This window comes from Carlito syrichta, unplaced genomic scaffold (assembly GCF_000164805.1).
Source record: "Carlito syrichta isolate Samal-C Ts95f unplaced genomic scaffold, Tarsius_syrichta-2.0.1 Scaffold48748, whole genome shotgun sequence".
Taxonomy (NCBI): Eukaryota; Metazoa; Chordata; class Mammalia; order Primates; family Tarsiidae; genus Carlito; species Carlito syrichta.
In genome coordinates, this window is record NW_006992844.1 from 462,018 (window position 1) to 484,151 (window position 22,134).

At 37.7% G+C, this 22,134-nt stretch overlaps 1 protein-coding gene across 1 annotated transcript; it reads left to right on the forward strand.

Annotated features, from left to right (window-relative positions):
• Positions 1 to 16,948: 16,948 nt before the first annotated feature.
• Positions 16,949 to 21,030, forward strand: AMELX (amelogenin, X-linked; the record flags this gene model as incomplete). The annotated part of the gene is made up of 5 exons (XM_008048762.1): positions 16,949 to 17,002; positions 18,835 to 18,882; positions 20,158 to 20,199; positions 20,296 to 20,337; positions 20,605 to 21,030. Coding segments are annotated over exons 1-5 (612 nt in total), but the record flags the coding sequence as incomplete, so codon positions are not given.
• Positions 21,031 to 22,134: the final 1,104 nt, after the last annotated feature.

Genomic DNA, 22,134 nt, shown 5'->3' on the forward strand with positions numbered 1-22,134 from the left:
CAAGAAAAAAACAAACAACCCCATTATCAAATGGGCAAAAGATATGAACAGACACTTCACAAAAGAGGACATCCGAGCAGCCAACAAACACATGAAGAAATGTTCGACCTCACTAATCATCAGGGAGATGCAAATCAAAACCACACTGAGATATCACCTAACTCCAGTCAGAATGGCAAAAAATAACTCAAAAAATAACAGCTGCTGGAGAGGGTGTGGCGAAAAGGGAACACTTCTACACTGTTGGTGTGAGTGTAAACTAGTGCAACCTCTGTGGAAAGCAGTGTGGCGATTCCTAAAAGCTCTAAATGTCAACCTCCCATATGACCCCGCAATCCCCCTACTGGGAATATATCCTGAAGAACTCAAATCACTCTATAAAAAAGATACCCGAACACGTATGTTTATCGCAGCGTTGTTCACAATAGCAAGAACCTGGAAACAACCATGCTGCCCATCCAAAGAGGACTGGATTAAAAAAATGTGGTACATATACATGATGGAATACTACGCAGCCATTAAAAAGAACAAAATCATGAATTTTGCAGTAACCTGGATGGAACTAGAGTCTATAATACTGAGTGACCTCTCACAGAAACAAAGATCTGAGTATCACATGTTCTCACTCAAATAATGGACCTTGAACATCCAATGTAATACTATAAGAAAATGACTGATGGTACTGGGAAACTATGGGGGGGATGGGATTAACAGTAGCAAATATCTGTCTGGGGATGGGGAAACACCTCTTATCAACAGGGTGCCTGAATTAATGTAATTGTACACCTAACCCTTAACTGTACCCCACAAAACCATAATAAAAAATATCGATTAAAAAAACAACAATAATACGATTACAATGAATAATGCTAAAAACTTTGAATATTTACTTGTGTCAAAAACTATACTAGAGGCTTCACCTAAAGAACCTCATTGATTAATTAATCTTGATAACAACTGGTTGAGATAAGTATTACTATTAACATCTATACTTTTCCTGAGGTCACACAATGGTGGAGCCAGAATCTGAACATAATCTGATACAGAGTTAGGGTCTTCTGTAAGCACTAGACCAGTGGTCCTTAACTGGGGGTGATTCTCCCTCCCAGAGAACACCTGGAATTGCCTAGAGATATTTTTGGTTGTCACAGCTGAGGGAGAAAGTGCTACCAGCACTTCCCCCTGCCATCAGTGGGCAGAGGTCAAAGATGTTGCTTAACATTCTATAGTGCGCAGGACAGCCCCCACAACAAAGAACAATCCTACCCAAAATGTCAATAGTTCCAATAATTCCAAGGTTAGGAAACACTGCCACAGTCTAATTTATCCCACTGCAGGGCATTTTGGATGGGACATTTTTTAGTAAAACATATGTATAATGTCATTTCCAGGTTAGAAACTTTTTTCTCTTTCTATCCAATAAAGGAGGTTATCTCAACCTGAGGTGGAGGAGACAGAGTCACAGAGTCTATTTGGTGCATTTCTCATAGCATAATTTACTCAAAAGTTTAAACTGGCAATGCTACCTAGTATCTTGAGATACTAGGTCATTGTAGCTTCTTGTCCCTTAATGGACACATGAAGGAGGCACTAACTTACTAGAGAGTGTCTGAAAAGGGTCAGAAAGAAGATTCTAGTTTTTATTAGCCTTGCTTTGTACTCAAAAAGACACAACAGCAATGCCTGCATACCAGATAACAGCAATAGCAAAGAGATGCAGCCACAATAGCTCCCTTGGGGTCTAGACCTAGCTTAGAAGTCAAAATATTTTGGGGAGCAGTTCTGTTGTACTACTCAAAATGTAATTGTGTATACCATTTAACCCAGCAATTTTACTTCTAAAAACAATAGAAATGTGTACATCTGTTCACCAAAATACATGTGCTAGAATGTTCATAGCGGCATTATTCAAAACAGCCCAGAACTATAAACTACCCAAATGTCCATCAAAGTAGATGAAACAAATTGTGGTATATCCACATAATGGTAAACTATGCAGCAATGAGGATGAAAAAACAAACTCCAATCACCTACAAGAATAGCAATGATCTCACAGACATCATGTAGAGCAAAGTAGGTTTCACACAAAAGGGAACATACTGTATGATACCATTAATGTAATGTACAAAAATAGGCAAAACCAATCTATGCTACAAAAGACAGAATGGAGTTATCTTTGGGGAGAAGTGACTGGAAGGGAGAAAGGAGGCTCTCTGGGGTGCCAGTCAGAGTGTTTCTTCATCTAGCAGAGATGTGTTCACTTGGCAGAAATTCATTAAATTGTAAACTCATGCTATGTACACTGTCTATATACATATCATAATATTATATATAGGTAATTTTATTATGCATTATATATATATATATATATATATAAAAACATCAACAACCTACACGTCCATCAGTGGACAACTGGCTAAATAAACTATGGGATACCTATTCAATTTTGTGCAGCCATAAAAATATGATCTAGCTCTCTCTGAATAAACTTGGAAAGATGGCTGCTAGAAGTCAAGTTAAACACAGAAGTTGCAGAACAGAAGTTACAGATATAAATGATATGTTTATTATAATTCCACAGAAAGACATGGGATTATATTCTCAGATGGCTATTAGTGGCTATTGCTTGAGGATGAGATTTTTAGGGACTTTGGCATTCTGCCTAATGCATTTTTATATTGTTGGAATTTATTTACAAATATGTATTGTGTTTGTACTGAGGAAAAAGTACATTTAGTATATTAAGATGAACAAATAATGTCTTAAGTTTGGAATAGTTATTACTTTGTCATCCATGTAGATTAGGGTTTTTGATGGAGGAAGGAAACAATAATGAAATAAACACAGGACCCTGCATTCAGGGTTGCTAATTGAACTCAGTGATGGCGGTCGCTTTGGTTTGTTGCTGGCAATCTCAACAATTGATTCAAATTAGCACTTGTTTGCTGGGTTACTCCACATTCAAATCTAGTTGTGGTATGGCCACTGCAAACAGAATTCTTGACCACATAAAGAATGTGTCTACAAAATGGCAAAACAACTGGATTTGTTTGATTAAATGAACAAAACCATACACTCAGAGGAAGGAAAAAATCAAAACAGCTACACCCAAAGTAACCCACTAGGATGGGTGGTTCACGAATGTACCCATTCACTGAATCAACATTTTAGCAGCCTCAAGTAGATTCTGAGAGATTCAGTTTGAAATGAAATACTTGTGAATAAACCAGGAGACCAGAAAAATACTTTTTTGCCTATCATCAGCAAACACTTTCTGAATGTTCATGGTGGTTCTGTCATCATACTAAAATTCTGTGGGTGTGATTCCACCTTTACAGTTGCAAACGTCATTGTGTTGAGTGCTTTTTTTAATTATAGAGATGTGGGGTACAAGAAAGGATCAACTACACAAGTAGGCTGCATGCAGGTGAAGTTTGGGCCTTCAATTGGCCCTCAAGTTCCCTGGTTTGGGACCAGGTGCCCTTTCTGTTGTTTATGTGATCCCCCACTCCCCTGGCAGAACCTAGCGACTGCTGATCCCTCCTTTGTACTAATGTGATTAATGTTCAGGTCCTACTTATGAGTGAGAACATGTGGTATCCAGTTCTAATTCCACCAGGGGTACTGAATGAAAATTCGCTTAAAATACCCACTAATTCGGGCAAAGTTGATAAAGCTACAACTTCTCATATACAGTAAAGATCTAATAGATGTAGCAATAAATTCATAAAGTGGAAGAAATTGGATTTTGTAGAATTCAAGCCTGGCTATATATTATATTCAACTGACACAGAATTTCCCGAGGTGGCATCAAGCTATCAATATTTTTCAAAAACTTCCCCAGGTGATTCAGAAATACAATAAGACTTGGGACCACTGCTCAGACCAAGTATCAGAAACTAGGTGAAATGGGACCCAGACACAAGTATTATTTAAAAGCTATATAAGTAGCTCCAAAGTATAGTTTATGCTGAGAACCACTGCTTCTCATTTTATACAATAAAAGAAGCAATTTTGTTAGAAAATGATCACTGGGTGATATTCTACCATGTTATGGTTTCTGATGTTTCATGTAAATTAATTATATATAACTTATATGTTTATAATATATATATATAATTTCCCTCCATGTACTCTTTTACATCATCTCATTTGATCACCACAGCAATTCTATAAAGACCATATCATAGTTCTTATTTTATAGATGAGGCAAATAATGCTTGGCAGAGATTCAACAGCAATTCCTCAGCTTCATAAAGAGTAATTCAAGGTCTCACAGTCTATATATTGAAATAGTGCCCTATACACTCGAAAGCAGTGTATCAAAGAGAGCTTACTGAGCATCTATTATGAACTAAATTATGTTCTAGACACTGGGGAGATGGAGAACAAATACTCGATGAAGTCTGCCATAGGACAGAGCTCACAATCTAGCTAAGAAGTCAAGATCAGATGACCAAGTGTGGTAGATTTTGCAAGATTTTTGAAGTGGTATGACATTGGTGCTGACTAAATTCCCACCGAGATTTTTCTCTATGACACAAATTTTGGTGGGGAGAAAAAGTAAAATGCTTTGTGGGGAAGGCAGATAATGCTCCCCCACTTCCAAAGACACACACAAAAATATCCACATTCAAATCTCCAGAACAGATCCCTAGGGAGATTTAAGGCTGCAGATGAGATTGAAATTGCTAACCAGATGACATTAAAATGAGGAGACTGTACTGAAATATGTATATGGGCCTAATTTAATCACAGGGGTACCCTAAATGTAGAACAAGGAGGCAGAAGAGTCAGTGTCAGAGTGATGCAAGAAAGACTCACTTGGAGGGAAGAACCATGAGCCAAGGAATTTGGGCAACCTCTAGAAACTGGAAAAGGCAAAAAAAAGAAAGAAAGAAAGAAAAGAAAAGGAAAGAACAAACTCTCCCTGTAGCCAGACACCATGATTATAGTCCAGTGAGACCCATTTCAGACTTCTGATCTCCAGAATTGTAAGATAATACATTTGTGTTGTTTTAAGCCACTAAATTTGTACTATGAGCTACTACAGTAGAAAACCAAAACAATGCCTTCTAAATTTTTGAAGCGGGAAAAAGAAGGTAGAAAAGGAATTGTAGTGTTATCCAAGCTATCATATCTGTAGTCCAAAATCTTGATCCATTCCTCGGACCTACTAAATGAGAATCTGCCTTTTAACAGGCCCCGGCCCTGTCATGTGATTTCTAACAAACTCCCAGGTGGTGCTGGTCCCCAACAGTTCTCAGATTTAAGCATTCAAGTTAATCAGAATCATCAGGAAGCTTGTTAAAACAACACAGACTGCTGGGCCCCATCCCCAGAGTTTTGGATTTAGTGGTTGTGGGTGAGGCTTGATAATATGCATTTCTAACCAGTTCCCAGAGGATGCTGATAGTTCTGGTCCAGGGACTCTGGCTTGAGAACCACTACTTAGACAACACTAATAAACATGTAAGAAGAAAGTAGTGACATACATCATTCAACTAAAACCTCCACAATAGTACCTCCATCATAACTGACATTTCATTAGCAAGCAGGTGATCTGTTTAGCAGTCTACTCATTATGCATTTACTCTGCCAAAAAGGTGCCACAGGCTTCAGGGTTTTGGCCACCACTTGTGGGCAAAAATGGCCACACCTTTGAAACATGGAAGTATCAAATCCATAGGTGTATCTCCCTAAGACCCTAAAACACTTTTTCACATGTACCCTTTTTTTCTCCTCACAGCATTCCATATGGTACAACAGGCAACTGTGAGTAATGACATGTTCCACATATTAGAGAAACTGAGGCACCAGGGATTTGTTTGAGCAAGGTCTCTCAACCTCAATGCTACTGACACTTAAGGTTGGATCATTCTTTATGTGGGAAGTTGTCCTGTGCATTGTAGGATGTCTAACAACATTTCTGACCTCTAACCACTAGATTCCAAGGAGTATCCCTACTCTCCAATTGTGACCAACCGATAATGCACCCAAACATCCTAAAATGTCCCCTGAAGGGCACAATCATCCCAGTTAAGGCCCACTGGTTTATCTGATTCTCATGCATGTTTTTAAGGAGATGTAATCGATTAGGAAAGAGGTCATCGAGTCCCATAGCACACCTTGAACAGAACATGAGATTCCTGAGCTGTCGTTTGGTCACATAATTAATTCAAGCTGATTCATATCAAGCTGGGCCTCCTGTAAGGTAATGAATGGGAAACAGAGTTATCCAGATGAAGCACAACACAGATAGGTTTTTTTCCCCGAAAAGTTTTGCTGTTACCCCATTTTATGGCTGGTCTGTGAGAGCTAGCCTTCCTCTGATGCTATTCCCCATCCTAAGTGCCAGGCTAAGAGCAGAGGTAAAGGAGCAAATCTTGTAAGTACGCACATTGAAGATTTTGAGAACATATGTGGAACATGTCTTTTTAAATAAATTTAAGTTAGCTGGAGTGTAAGGGACTCAAGAATACCCCTGATATAAACAAGAGTTAAAAACAACATTCTGTAATTGCTATAGTCCACAAGAAATAAGAAGGAAATGTACATGTTGTATTTACGGAGGAGTCACGGTGTAATGGCAACCTACTTGTAAACACAATCTGGGTTTACTAACTTCAGCCCAAAATCACTGCCATACACAGGGCATCAAGTCCCAGAAAGTCAAGGTTAAACAGACTAAGGCAGTTTGAAAGAACACTTACTTTAAACTGAGAACAAGAAACGTGCCAGTTATGACTTCAATAATTTTATGATTCTCATTCTGAGCAGGAAAGAACCTAAGAACTAGAAAAGACCACAGACACAATTCTTGAACCCTTGTATTTACAAATGGGTTTACCAGGGAGAATGATAGTCTCCTTCACTCACACATTTCTTAACAGAAAAGAGGTCACACTTATAAATGGACTTTCTGAAATGTACATATTTCTAAAGCCCACACGCTTCCTTTCTTTTCTCCATTCTAAAACTAAGCTACACTAGTAGAATATGATCAAACTGTGATTGCCCACTTGTTTTGGATAGCCACGGTATAAATCAAATCTCATGCTTTCTTTTGCTGCTCAAGGGGTATTTACAGTCTGCAGAATAATGTTAAGCTGACTTGAGTAAAGCGCTTTGAGAACCATTAATTCTTACTGTTGTAGCATAGAACCAAATTTAGATACTTTTTGAATTATTGACACCATGGTCCCAGTCTTTTATAGTGAAGGTACAGACCACTGGCATATATCATGTAACCTTATTTTTTAAATAGTAGTTTCTGTGTTTTTTCGTAACCTAAAAATGGGTGCTTTTTCCCACCAGATATTTTCCCCCTAGTCATCTCTTCCCTGTTTTCTAAAAAGAATCAGGGAGATTTGGAATTCAGGGCTCAAAGTTTGCACCTTCAGGGACACTGAAATAATTGTCTTTCTACAGTAGCATGCTGAGTCCGGGCACTCACCCCACTTTGTACATCCCTACACCCAGTCCAGTTCTCAGGTAATTGTAGATCTGTAGGTCTCCACCGGGGGGCATTTCTCTCCCCCTCTCCTTTCTTCCAGGAAATATATGCCATGTCTGACGCTTTTGGCTTGTCCCAGGGTGAGACTGTGTGTGTTGCTGCTAAACCTAGGGGGTAGATGCCAAAGTTGCTGCTAAACATCCCACAACAAAGAATTATCTAGCCCCAAATGCCACGAGTGTGAATGATGAGAAACCCGTTTGTAGAAGTTCTCAGAGATCCATTTTCCAGTCACATGAAGTATGACTCTATTTATATGAAAGGTCCTAAACAGGCAAATCCATAGAGACAGAAAGTAGATATCTGGTTGCCTAGAGCTAAGGAGAGGGAAACCGATGAGCGATTGCTAAAAGGTATGGGATTTATTTTCAAGTGGTGAAAATGTTCTAACTAGATTATGGTGATGGTTGCAAAGTTTGTAAAGATACTAAAAATACACTAAAACCACTCAACTGCACACTCTAAATAGGTGAAAATTATATATGTGAATTACATAATCAATAAGATTATTAAAATCCTTTTTTTGCAGTCCTTTCATGAAATAGTTTTTATTTCTTCCTAAACAAGTTGAGCGGTTTTGAATAGTTCTAGGTTCCCCTGTATAATATTCTCTGGCAACAGTTTTTGACCACAACCCTAAATTTTGTAGGAAAGACATTAACTGTGTTGTTTATTTTTTTAAACTTAACTATTTCCAGTTGTTCCCATAATGTTATCATTTGATCTGGGGTCCTAAAATATATCTTATTCGTCTATGAGCGAATGGGTGAAGAGTGCCTAAGCCAGGGCCAGGGCCCAGAGGCCTTGCTTCTGCTCTGGCTCTCACTGTGATGAGAAGATGGCCAAGTTATCTGCCGGCTTTGTGTTTTAGCTTCTTCATTCTTCACACGTCTCAGTTTTCTGATCAACTTTCTTCTAGAAACCCAAGCAAGCAAAGATGGTGAGAGCAAATGCTCAGTGCTTTGCCACTGCTGATCAGACACAACTCGAATTCCTTGCCCGACATTCAGGGTCTCTCTCTTCCCACCAGCCAATTTTCCACATAATCTTTTGTTCCTTCCAGGCTGTCTTCTGCACACCAGGAAAGCTCTGTCCTTTTATGTTTCATTCCTTCTGATGATTCAAACCTATGAGGAAATAACCTCTACTTCTATCCAAATATTTCACACCCTCAAATCCCAGACATCATTCCACCTTTTCCCAAAGCTCCCGGAACACAACAAACAAAAGCAATTCTTTTGGGCAAAGAATTGTACATTTAATTGCTAAGAACATGTATGCACTACAAGATGTCACCTCTTGGACTTCATCTCCTACCATGCCCTCTCCCTTATGCCGTGCTGGCAGCACTGGCTTCCTGCCAGCTTGCCAACATACCAGGTCACTTCAACACTGGTGCCTTTGTGCTGGCCCTGGAGATGTTCAGGTGAACACCTCATTTCCTTCAAGGGTAAGTTTTAATTTGTCCACTTTATTGAAACATGCAGTTCAGCACTTCTCCTCCTTCTTAGTCACTCTTTTTTCTTTTCTACTGTCCTCTTCTTTCTCTAACATATTTACTTATTATATCTATTGTTCATAGTTGCTCTCTGTGAGGCTGTGAGCAAGGGTCTTTTGTGTTTTAATCCCTGACATAGTCCATGAACATAGAACATGCCTGCCATGTGGAAGACGACCAGCATATGCTTAAACAGGTAAAATGTTTCGAACCATGGCTGGCACTTAATAAAGATTAACTTCATCACCATCATAGTTGTCATCATCATTAACTTCTTCAGCATGGGCAACTCTTGTACTATTATTCTGCACTGTATATAGCCTTTTACATGTCTATATTTTACATAATGTATAAAAGCTGTAAGCTTTTTGAGTGCTAAGACCATGCCACATCTATCTTTGATGTGTCTTTTTAAAATTGAGATGTAATTCACATGCCATAATATTCACTACTTTAAAGTGTACAATTGAGTGGCTTTTCATATATTCACAAGGTTGTGCAACCATCACCACTATTAAATTGCAGAACAGTTCCATCATCCCCAAAAGAAACCTTGTTCCTGTGAGCAGTCATTTCCCGTTTCACCCTACCCCAGTCTCTGGCAATCATGAATCTACTTTCTGTCTCTATGGATTTGAATATTCTGGGCATTTCCTATAAATGGAATTATACAATATGTGGCCTTTTATGTCTTGTTTCTTTCTTAGCATATTATTTTCAAGGTGCTTCAATGTTGTAGTATGGATCAGTGCTTCATTGCTTTTTATGACTGAATAATATTAGAAACTGCTTATCTGTGTATGTGTCCCTTGAACCTCAGTAGGAAAGTACAACTTACTTTGGTGTATTTTGTCCAAAAAAAACAGAAATAAAAATGCTTGTTTTTACATTACTGTGTTACCTCTGTTAACACAGATGTACCATTTTCACTCCTGAAAGTTACCGGTTAATTATAACCCAAACAACACACTATCCTTTGGCATGTAATTTTCCTTATTGAAAATTGTTCCACCTGGTATTTAGCAAATGCCTACAGGCTTTTCAAATTACAAGCTGTATGAACTCTTTCCGTGAATGCTTATACTATTAAAATATTTTCAACTTGTGATTTAAAAGGGCCCTCTCACTTTAAATTTTCTTTTGTCTTGGATTTTGTGTTCAATGTTTTTTCCCCTAAGAATGAACATTAAATAAACCCAGGGCCTATGGAAGATATGGCACTATCATTCACACATCACTCTTGATGAACATGAATGAGAACTATTATACCCCAAACGTCTTGTATTTCCCCTGCATTTGTTGCATTCACAAATTATTTAAAATAAATAAGGTCTTGGTTACCCAGAGATTTTCAAGAAGGAAAGTCCCTAGGTAACTACTGTTAGTGTTTTGGGGAATATCTCCCCAAATGAAGAAAAGAGAGAGGAAAAAGAAAAGAATTTTGGAGAAAGGAGGCTTTTAAAAAATCAATTTTTCTGCCTAACAATGTGTCACAAACATCTGTCCTTGTTGAAAAATGCAGAGTGGCATCCTCATCTTGAATGTTATCTTTGCTATAATTGATTGGCACCAGCTCCCTATTGGTAGATTTTGTTTTAAATGTAAATTCTTAAACATCTCCATCTACTTTATATGTCCCCTGGCTGGAAATTGATCTTTCCCTGGTGACTCAGTGTGCATATCAGTTAATGCGAACGAATTACTGCAGAAGCAGAAGTCTAGGACTGAAGTGGTTCTATATACAGTTAATATGCCTCGTCCCAATTCAGCCAGAAAACAGCTGACATGTTCTAGAGGGCCTGGCTTTATCACAGCTCTCTAATGCCTCTTATCCCACTCTTTTCTTCTTCACAAACACAGACACAGGTACAGAGTGTATTGGGTTCCTGGACATAAGAAGGATAATTTGTTCCAACGCCCACTCCCAGCTTTTTCTGCCCCAACTCAGAGTGGAAAATCCTACAGCCCATGAACAGTTTGAGAACTGAATGACTGTTGTATTCCTTTTTGTACTCCAAAGCCAATGGTTGCAGTGGGTATATACTAAATGCTTAACAATGGCTGTTGAAGTTAGATCACAATTCCGGCTTTTGAGGAATACGTTCAGGGGCTGGTGACACTAGGGCCACCTTCCTATACTACAAAACTGTTTTCTTTCCTATTGCTTCATTAATAAGTTTCCCTCTTCTTTTCAGGAAAATTGTGGCTTGCTGAGCCTGTCACCATCTTTGGTCACCACCTGAAATTCATTTTCTTCTTATATGTGCCTTTCTTCTTCCAGGTCTCCTAGCTCTGCTTTTCTTATGCACTTGGTCCAAACTATTAAATGTTGCTAGTCAGTAAAAAAGCCCTCATTTTTCACAAGTTCATATAACTGCCCATAAGACATAGTTCATCTCAGTGTGTTCTGAAATAGGTGCTGATTGCAATCAATAAAATATGTGAATAGGAGCGAGAAAGATTTTTTGTTGTTGTGTGTTCTTTTCAAATTACTCCTAGGACTGAAGTAATTCTAGAAGCATAAGAAACTAGCTGCAGCAGCAACAACAACAGCTTTATTATATCAAGCAAATAAACCTAGTCACAAGTAAGAAAAAATCAAATTTATCTATCATAGTATATTTGCTTAGAGAATATTATATTATTAATTTTGGACTAGGTGGTCAGAGTCAAATATAACAAGAATGCTAGAATAATAGATTCAATACTTTTTATAGCTACTCTTTTTTTAGGTACTTATCAGAGGTCATTTGCCCAGAAGTCCATAGTAGCAGTTGATAGCAATGCCGAATTATCCATCTTAGTTATTCAAAAGGCTCATCTAAGTCACTGCAGGATTTCTTTTTGAATCCACATCGATGAAGGATATTTTATATATTTTCACAAAGTCATGGATAATTTTTCCACATTTTCATCAATTAAGCAACACATTTATCTAGCATCGACTTTGTATAAGAGATTTTTCTAGGTACCAAAGAGCTCCCAAGAAAGCATAAGGCACAATACTTGACTTCCAAGGGTAGCAATGGGATCGAAGTTAGAATTTTTATCAGAATTCCTTAGTGGTGGCATGCCTAAATTCTAAAGAGTGTAAAAACTCCAGCTCCACTCCAGCAAAAAATTATCCTGGAAAATGATGTTTTCTTAAAGTAAATGTCTACAGAGAAGGATTTAAAAGCCAACTTTAGCGCCAGTTACTTAAGAATACTTTCTCTTGAAATTATTCCATGGTGTTGGACAATCCTGGACATATTTTAAAAGAAGACTCAAGAGTTAAGCTCCTTTAGATGACAAGAAAGGTTTTTGAACTCTTAATACCCGATCTATCCAGTGATCATCCTCATACTCCAAATGCTGCTAAAACCCAGCAAGTAAGCTGGGGAAAGAGAACCCCAAAACAAAACAAAACAACCTCTGCCAACAGTCAAAAATCAATGCCACACAAACTGAAACTCCTTCACTTGTCTCACAGATTAGGCCCACCCCCGCCAGCACTGCTAAGACCATTCCTTTACTTGCAGTTCACACATACTCTAAACAAGCTTGGGCATATAGTTTTCCAACACACTGAAAATTAGAAGTAGCAAGTTAGAAGGGTAGAAGTTGCTAGCATAAGCATTGTGGGAAGAGCAAAATGTGACGGGCTCCAAGTCAAGAAAAAGAATACCTACTGCGAAAAGTGAGCAGAAGAATTCAATTATAATTAATAAGGGTGTTTATACCCTCATTCATTTTGGAAAAAAAACTTTAGAAACAGCAGGAAATCCACACATGCCCCCTATCGTAACATGAACAATCACAGATTCATAGGTATTCAACATATGTATTTGGAATGAATTCATAAGTAAATAAAGACAAATTTTGAGAGCATATCTTCACACTTGTCCCAGAGATATTGCCACAGAGAAAAATATTTAATGCTTATGATCCATCTTTTAAATAGCGATTTTTTTTTAAAGAAAGTATTTTACCCCAAAGAGCAAGAGAAACAAGAATACGAATACTCTGGGAATGGTATAACCTCTATATAACAAAATAAGAACTCAATCTAGTAAATTCTGTTTTCTTTTATAAGGTCAACTTTTTCATAAATGAAATAACTGCTTATCAAAAAAAATTTCAATTGAAATTTTAGATTTCCCGTAAATATGCAATAATTTTTAAGCTGTACAAATGGAAACTTAATTAGTGAGAGAGATTTTTGACAACGATATGCATATTTTAATATGCTATGACTCAGGATATGCAGTGGGGATAATAAATAGAAACACATCATTCCTATGAAACTGACCATCAAAACCTGTTCAACTGTCCATGGCAAATCAGCAGTAACTCACTATCCAGTGGGCCAGAGGAATTAATACCTCAATCAGGAAGCATCCTGTTGATCAGTGTGGTCAAATATATCATCCTCTCATCCTTGGAAGGCGAGACAAAGTAATGAGATCAATTTTTGTGAAACTACATGACCACTAGTAATTCATCAATTACTTCATTAGTTGAGATTGTTCACAATTTTGTAGAATAAAATATGTCCTAAATCCTTTCAGGCACTCCAATACATGTTATTAAATTAAATGGGGGAAAAGATTAAAAAGATTATAATACGATCTACATTTTATTTCCTTTCCTCTTACTTACCACCTTGCTCTACACTCCTGCCATCTCTCCTAAGATCCATTCTGCAACTTCCTTCAAAGGGGATTCTTCTTGCTTCTGATATAAAATTCACCAATAAATTTATTCATAAATAAATACAAACCTTGGGCACTTTTGGCTTTTAAAACCTTATTTTATGATTGCTTTCATGCATACATTTGCCTGTTATAACCTTCTACTTCCTTCCTTGCAATCTCTCTCTTCCTGATTGGAAGGCCTACCTTTTTTCCCGATAGCTATTCATCATCAACCATAGTTTGGGAATCTTATTTATTAACATTTATTGTCAGTGTGCCCACTGATAGGGTTGGAAAGGGCTATGGATAACTTTCCACCCTTCCAGAGAAGTATCTCATCTAGTTTTCACACTAATCCTCTTAGGTAGGCTCTATTATTATCCTCATTTTACAGATGAGGAAACAGGCTCAAACAGACTAAGTAACTTGTCAACAGTGCCTCAATCCATGGTGAAGCTGGGGTCAGGACCCATGGAAGTCTAAGTTGTAGCTCTTAAAAAATTATATTGCCTTGTATAGATAGTTCATCCTTTAATTTAATTCAGCCCATGTGAAGCATCTTCAGAAAAATACTTGTATATATACAAGCTTTATAAATCTTACTTAAGTATTCAACAAGATCTAGCTATAACATTAGCTGTATCTAGGTACACATTCAGTATTCCCCTTGTTAATCTAATATTGATGGACAACTCATCAGCTCCTATCACTAGTTTACAAATTTGTTTTTTAATCCGATTCCAGAATAAAAGAAAAAAATTCATGTGTTTTAGCAAGACAGAGGGATAAAACACATATGAACTTAATAGCTAGATCAGAGGTCCTCTTAGGAAGTGAATGAATTTGGTTGTTGTTTTTTAGGCAAAGGAGAGTCTGTTGAAAACATAGGAATAAACCAACAAAACAGACAGCTAAGAGACTCTCAAAGAGAAAGAGAGAGGAATTTGAGTTTGTCTATATGAGAAAGTGGGATTGGGTCAGAAGGATGTGAGCAAACAAAAGGCCGCCAAACAGAGTCCAAGATGCTCTGTGGGATGGGGGAGCAAGTGCAATATCCCCTGTGATACGTTTGTTTGTAAGAAACAAAAGAAACATTTATACATGCTATCTGGCATGTGTCCCTTGCATTGTGCTCTGGATCATCAGTAGAAGATTTTCTACTGTGATAATATGAGGTTCATGGTTGCTTGAATGCCAGATGGGTTTCAGGATGGGACCAAGAAGAAAATACTTTGTCCCCTCTTTCAGTGGACACTCAAGTGGCAATAAAGGAGAAGCCACAGGAAACAGAAAATATCGTCAATAAAAGCAGAAGATAGAGCAGGGGTGATTCTGAAATTTAATCCCTCAGAGACATACTGGGGAGAACTTTGGGTTTTTACCAGAATGGGGGTTTGAATCAATTAATCCTAATTGGAAAGGGCTAGAGAATCCTAGCAGCCATCATTATTACACTAGAGAAACTCAACTACCTAGCCTGTTTTTTTTTTTTTTTTAATAAAGAACAATGTTGTTTGCTAAAACCAAGGAATAGACAATGGCATAGAAGCTTCTTAAACATAAATTTGAATATATCCGCATGTGCAGTCTAGTAATCTGCTGACTTCAAAATAGCCTGATGAAACTTTTTACCTGTTAAACCTATTATTGCCCATAATGAAAGATCCTATATGCACTAATCACAACATAGAGCCTTATGTCTGATCACAGCTTCTAAAACTTCATGATACAGGGATTTTTAGTTATACTCAACACATTTTTTTCCTTCAGAAAGCGGATTGGTTGTTCTAGAGGCTGTGAATGATATAAATTGAGCTTGTAGTTGGAAGGAAGCTACAGGATCAAGCATCCCTGGGTTTCAGACAGAAACTTACTCTGAATACATTTAAAGGTATGTAGATTTTATTCATAATTTGGTATCCTTTTTATTGTGCTTATTTCTTTCTCTATGTCTCATGTTTAAAAGATGTAAATGTTTTCCACATTTCTAATACTTTGTGCCATCAACAGTTAGTTACTTGTTTATCTAGTCCACAATTTAATTAGACTCTGGTTGCTTAAATTAATGTTTTTACTTTCTATTGCAGCAAAGTATTTGTCTATATTTCTTTAGATTTTAGTTTCAGAATGTCAAAACTCTTTTGGGGGCTAAATTTTACAGCAACACATTTATTTTAATTACTTACCAATTAAGGTAAAAATAATACTTTCACAGACTGTGACTAATTAATTTTTTTAAACTTCTTATTTAATTACATTAACTAGAATTATCAAAAATGATTTTTTTTCATTAACTCAAACTTAAAAAAATTAGGAAGTAGAAAACCTCAGGGTACCTTTCATGGCCAGTATTTTTACACGTGATATTTATGTCCTATACAAAATTTAAGGACTTTCTTCTGATGGTTCTCTATATTAGCCAATAATTTGTGCCACAAAACAAAAAGCATATTTTAGGATAACTTATTTTGCTGCATGTGCCAAGGGTTTCATTTGTAGAAAAATGACAGTGCAGCCTCAAGCAAAAGGAAGACGTCATTGACTGAAAATGGAAACTTTTAGGTAGAAATCATTTAAAATTCATTGAAGAATCATGGAATATTAGTACTGTCTTCTCCCATTGGTTCAATCACATCTTTTGCTCCACATCTGGAGCTCAGAGATGTTACTAGAGGGTCTTATCTGAAGTTCTATAGATTGGAACACTTAGTACTAAACCCTACTCCTTAATCTATTTAGACAAGTTAATATCTTTTCTTAAATGATTAGTCTTTAACATAGCAGTGTCTAGGTGAACAACATATAAGACATTTCTGTGCCTCCTTGTTCTAAAAGTATAAAATACTGTGCATTTTAATAATCTTCCCAATTTTTAGAGCCAGCTTTATTCTTTTAATCATTAATTATAAATACCATTTAGCATCTATGGCTACAGGCTGTATAAGTCAAGAAAATGGCATGCAAAATCATGCAATAATAGGTCACTCATGTTCCTATAACTTAGGAACATGAATGTTGTTCAGCTCTCAACCTGAATTAAATGAATCTTCATTAGTACTGTGACTTCAGAAACAATAAAATGGGCTGAGAACTGGAAATCACACATGAATAAAGTCACTTCATAAATAATAGCCCTATCCTTTTTACTGGCAACAGACCAATGTGGATTATGTGTGTATTACAGAGCACTAATCATGTTTATGCCTGAGAAGTTATAAGAAAAGTGTGTGTTGTCTTGCATTTCAGAACCACCAAGAAATGGGTACCTGGATTTTGTTTGCCTGCCTCCTGGGAGCAGCTATCTCCATGCCTGTGAGTAAAACACCCCTTGCATAAGGCAATGTCCAATTAATACGCTTTGAAATAAAAAATCTGCCCCATGATTAGAAAACTTTAGGGCTTAAAACAGTAGAAGATCAGATGTTCTTCATGTTTACAAAGAGCTCAGGAAATTCTGTTGAAACAAGTACCTTGTAAATATCATTGCCCATCTCTAGATGGAGGAAGCTTTTGGAAGAGAATCTTGAAAGGCTTCCAGAGAATATGCTTGATCGGCCTTAGGCAAATATTACAACAATACAAGTTTTCTCTAAAACCCAATTTCTCACAAGTTTCCAAATCTCTTTCTGCCCTACACATATCACTGATGTTATCCTTTAGGGGATAAGATTTCTGTGTTAGGAATCCCCTTCTTGAATCATCCCTCTGTTCCCAGAGATCCCGTACCTTTGGGTGCATCTGCTAAGCACGTGGCTTCCTTGTGCTTGCCCCAAATCCTACCTATGCCCAATACATATTGACATATTTTTACATTCAAATGTATTAAAGACTAGGGCGCCAGACCCACTATCTCCAGACACAGGTATATAAGGTGGAGAGCTTAGATCACAGGCAGGCTAAGCAGGCTCCATCTGCTTGTTGGTGGCATAAAGAGCAGTTGATACAACCAGAAGCCAATGAGCTTGCACACCTGCCTCCTCTCTTCCTCTCTCATCCACAAGACCAAGATTCTGTGCTCTGCCTTCCTAAAATCCTGCATTGTGGTGATCCCCCATCCCCTGCGGGTCCCCTGAATTACAAATTCAACCATTTTCCCACTATCTAAGATGATATCTATCAAAAAGGTTTAGGAAAGAAGTTACCCGGCTAAAATAATTCACATCCATATGGGAGTGAATAACCCCCTTATGAAATATAAACATTTTTAAAGAATATAATAGAGTCGATCCTTAATGAGATCAATGTCTGAGGGAGATTTTCTGCGTGTCTGTCTTCTCTTACTCTCCTGGACTCCAGGGGCAAACAGAATTTCACAATGCAGGCACCAGATCCTTGGCCCTCACTTTTGAAAGGACAAACAGTCCTGGTTCAGATCATCATTCAGGTTGCTTTTTATTTTTAACTTCATCATTTTTCTGTCATAAAAAACATTGGCAGAGTAATAAAAAAGGAATGGCCTAAATGTCATAAATCAACTTTCATTTTCCACTTTTATAATGTTTCCACTTTTCTGCACCCATCTTGTTCTCACATTTATCAGTAATTTCCACCTTGTAGTTTCTTTTGTTGTGTTGATGTATTGTTTACTTTGCCTGCCAATTATGAGGAATCCCTTTAATATTCAAGTACTTGACCAGCTCCTGATCTACCAGGGAACATTTGTAGAACAATTCTTTTTTGTTGGTATTTCTTTATTGTGTAAGAGAAACATACCTCTCTCCCCTACATACAGTGAGTTATACTGACAAGCAAACTGTTGGGTGGGATAGGGCAGGATTCATTGACAGCACTGGGATGGGGGTTGTCCAAAGTTCACTGGAGTATATATGTGTGCTGGTTTTAGCTTCCAGGTCTCTTGCCATAAGGTTGTATAACCCCAGGGAAAGTCATTTGGCTGTTCTGGACCTCTTTAAAATAAGAGGGCTCCTCTTCTACACAGCATTCATGTTCAAACTGAGAGTAGACTTCAAATAGATTCAGCACTGTATAAATTTTTTTAAGTAGCTTCAATCTCTCCTAATGTGAACAATTGCATATTGACAATCTCTTCCCCTCTCTTCTTCTCTCTTCCTCTCTCTCTCCCTCTCTTTTACTCTCTCCCTTTCTCTTTCTTTCTATTCTCCTTTCTCCTTCCCCTATAAAAGCTACCACCTCATCCTGGGCACCCTGGTTATATCAACTTCAGCTATGAGGTAATTTTTCTCTTTACTAATTTTGACCATTGTTTGAGTTAACAATGCCTTGGGCTCTGTAAAGAATAGTGTGTTGATTCTTCATTCAAGATGTTCCCCAAATGGTCCTGATTTTCCAGTTCTTACACCAACTTTTCAGTTTAAACCCTGAGGGATGGCCTCAGGCCTGCATTGCCCCAGCACCCTCCTACCTGGTCACTCTGACTCAGTTTCTTCTCCTAAATATGACTATAAGCTTATCCGTCATGAACGACCACTTAGGGTGGATACATGGTAAGGCAGAAAGTAAACTCTGGCTGAAACAGCCTTGTTCTGACCCAGCCCATAAAATGTGAGGATTAGGTAAGATGCTACTTAAGATTCTTTCCAGCTCAGAAACTCCTGATTCAAAGACATTCACACAATGTGTGTGTCTCTCATTTGGTTTTGCTGAAATATTAATGACTACATGATATATGAGAGACTGTAGAGCAATTGAAAGCACACACGTTCTGGAAATCAAGTTTGAGGTTCTCTTCAATCCATTACTAGCTACATGACCTTGGGCAAATCATTTTCTCTTTGTGAAACTTTGGTTTCTTCATCTGGAGAAGGTAAATTATATTAGCCACATTTCAAAATATTGTTTGGAGAGTAATATAAGTAATAAATATGAGAAGTGCTTCGTCAGGTATAACTTGAGCAATGTTAAATACTTGTTGTATTGAGTAAATATTGTACTATTACTATATGAAGTACCCCTAAACTTCAGGGTTTCAAATATGTACTGTTCTGAAAGGAATGGATTTTTTACTTCTCTCACAGGTTCAGGAACCAATCTGTGACTCTGTTTTTTTATACAAGTTGAAAAAAAATGTTAGTAAGAATTTGAGGCAAGATCTTCTGTTCAACCTTAAAAGGTTGACATATTTGACCAGCAAATTTGAGTTTCTAGGATTAAAAAAAGTGTTTCCGCCTCCTTTTATCTCACTGTGACATCAAATAAAAAATGAAATTAATATTCTGTCACATTATTTTGGCATAATTTTGTGTTTGTTTGTTTTGCTCTTGCAATGAAGAGGAAGCACTATGGAATTAAACAGAATGACTACTTTTATTACCTCAGTCAAGTAATGAACTTCTATCACTCTCTATGACCTTACCTTAAAAATGAGAGTAATGATACTTGCTTCCTAGCATGTGAGAAAACATGGAAACACGTGTTATGGATGTAACACATAGCAAGCCTGACACATAGGAAGCACCCGACAAATGTTTACCTTCTTTTTTTTGTAGAACACATATTCTCAGGCTATCAGTATTGACAGGACTGCATTAGTGAGTCTCTATTTCCTACTGTATTAGTGAGTTTCTACACTGGATAAAAGTAAATTAAATCAAATCAAATGCATTCTAATATCTTTTTCTCTTAAGGTTCTTACCCCTTTGAAGTGGTACCAGAACATGATAAGGCCGGTATGTAGACATTTTGTTCTTTATTCCCTTAAAACAGTAGGCCTGCATTTAATTTCCCATATTAAGTAAAATATGTCTATTCCACATACAAACACTAATGGGAGATTTCGTTTGTAAAAGATCATATATGTGTACACAGTTAGAAATTCTTGCAAGGGAAAAATGAATAAAATATTCCTATGGCCATAATGGCAAATAAAACACTGCTGCTTCTCCAGTTGGAGTCACCTGAGCCAATGGTAAACCTGCCTCTCTGTTTCTCACCAGTACCCTTCCTATGGTTACGAGCCCATGGGTGGATGGCTGCACCACCAAATCATCCCCGTGCTGTCCCAACAGCACCCCCCGACTCACACCTTGCAGCCTCATCACCACATCCCAGTGGTGCCAGCTCAGCAGCCCGTGGTCCCCCAGCAACCAATGATGCCCGTTCCTGGCCAACACTCCATGACTCCAACCCAACACCACCAGCCAAACCTCCCTCCGCCCGCCCAGCAACCCTTCCAGCCCCAGCCCGTTCAGCCGCAGCCTCACCAACCCATGCAGCCCCAGCCACCTGTGCACCCCATGCACCCCCTGCCGCCACAGCCACCTCTGCCTCCGATGTTCCCCATGCAGCCCCTGCCCCCCATGCTTCCTGATCTGCCTCTGGAAGCTTGGCCAGCAACAGACAAGACCAAGCGCGAGGAAGTGGTAAGTATGCCTTGAAGCCACTACAACACAAATTCTGTGACATTGCTGCAGCAAAATTGGCCCCAGAGTTCTGAGGTCTCAGACAATCCAGAGTCAAGAGTTGCGGTAGGCAGAGGTCTATGATTCTGTTAGTTCAAGCATATTATGTATCTTTATATTATAAACAAATTTATCTACTTGGCTTAGCAACTTAGATCACAGTTTCTATGGTGGGTTACATTTTACAATAAATAAATTTCTACCCGAATATACATATTACAAAAACTCATTAATTTCAAGGGCAACAGTATAAGGGAATATCAGTTCTCTTTACATTTCAAAAATTTGACTAGTAAGAATAGTCTAGAATTGTACTGAAGATTTTTAAAAGGGGAGTAATTTTCTAGAGCAAGGAGGTACAACTATTTAAACAAGCCAGGAAAGGTAAGTGGGAAATCTCTTTAAAGACCCAAAGGAAGATTCTCTGTCTCCAGTGGTTTTCAATCTAACTTCAAGGAGGCGAAACTAAATAGACAATTCTATTCCTTTCCAGTGCTGGGATTCTATACATGAAACCTTTAGCCAGAAGTTTCCACAATTTAGCACTAAATCTTCTTCCATTACAGGCAGCTCTTACAAACGAATGGGAATAGTCAGCAAAATGACCCTTATCCACATCCATAAACTCTCATTCCTGTGTATATGAGATTATGTGATTCTAGCATATATGTGTATCCAATTGTAATTTCAATTTATACATACTATTGATGATTTACTACAGAGAAGCAGACAGAGGTGAGGTGGAAATGACCTGGATGGGGAGCCAGGACACCTAGGTTCCAATTGTGGCTTTGCCCCAAAGAGATAGCAGGACTGTAGAAGTTACTTCCAATTTATGTGTTTTTCTTTTCTTCTAATGGGGGAAAGTGATGAAATCAGATCATTTGCAAGTCTCTGTCCAAGAGAAAAAGAGCATAGTCTCTGAGTATGAACATCATAATAAAGCTTATATATGGCTTCATAACTGTGAGCATATTTATGGAGTATATGGGAAATAATTTTTGAAAATTGATTGAATCCTAAATAATGTGGTGCTTACCATTGGTTATTCTAATCTAAGATACA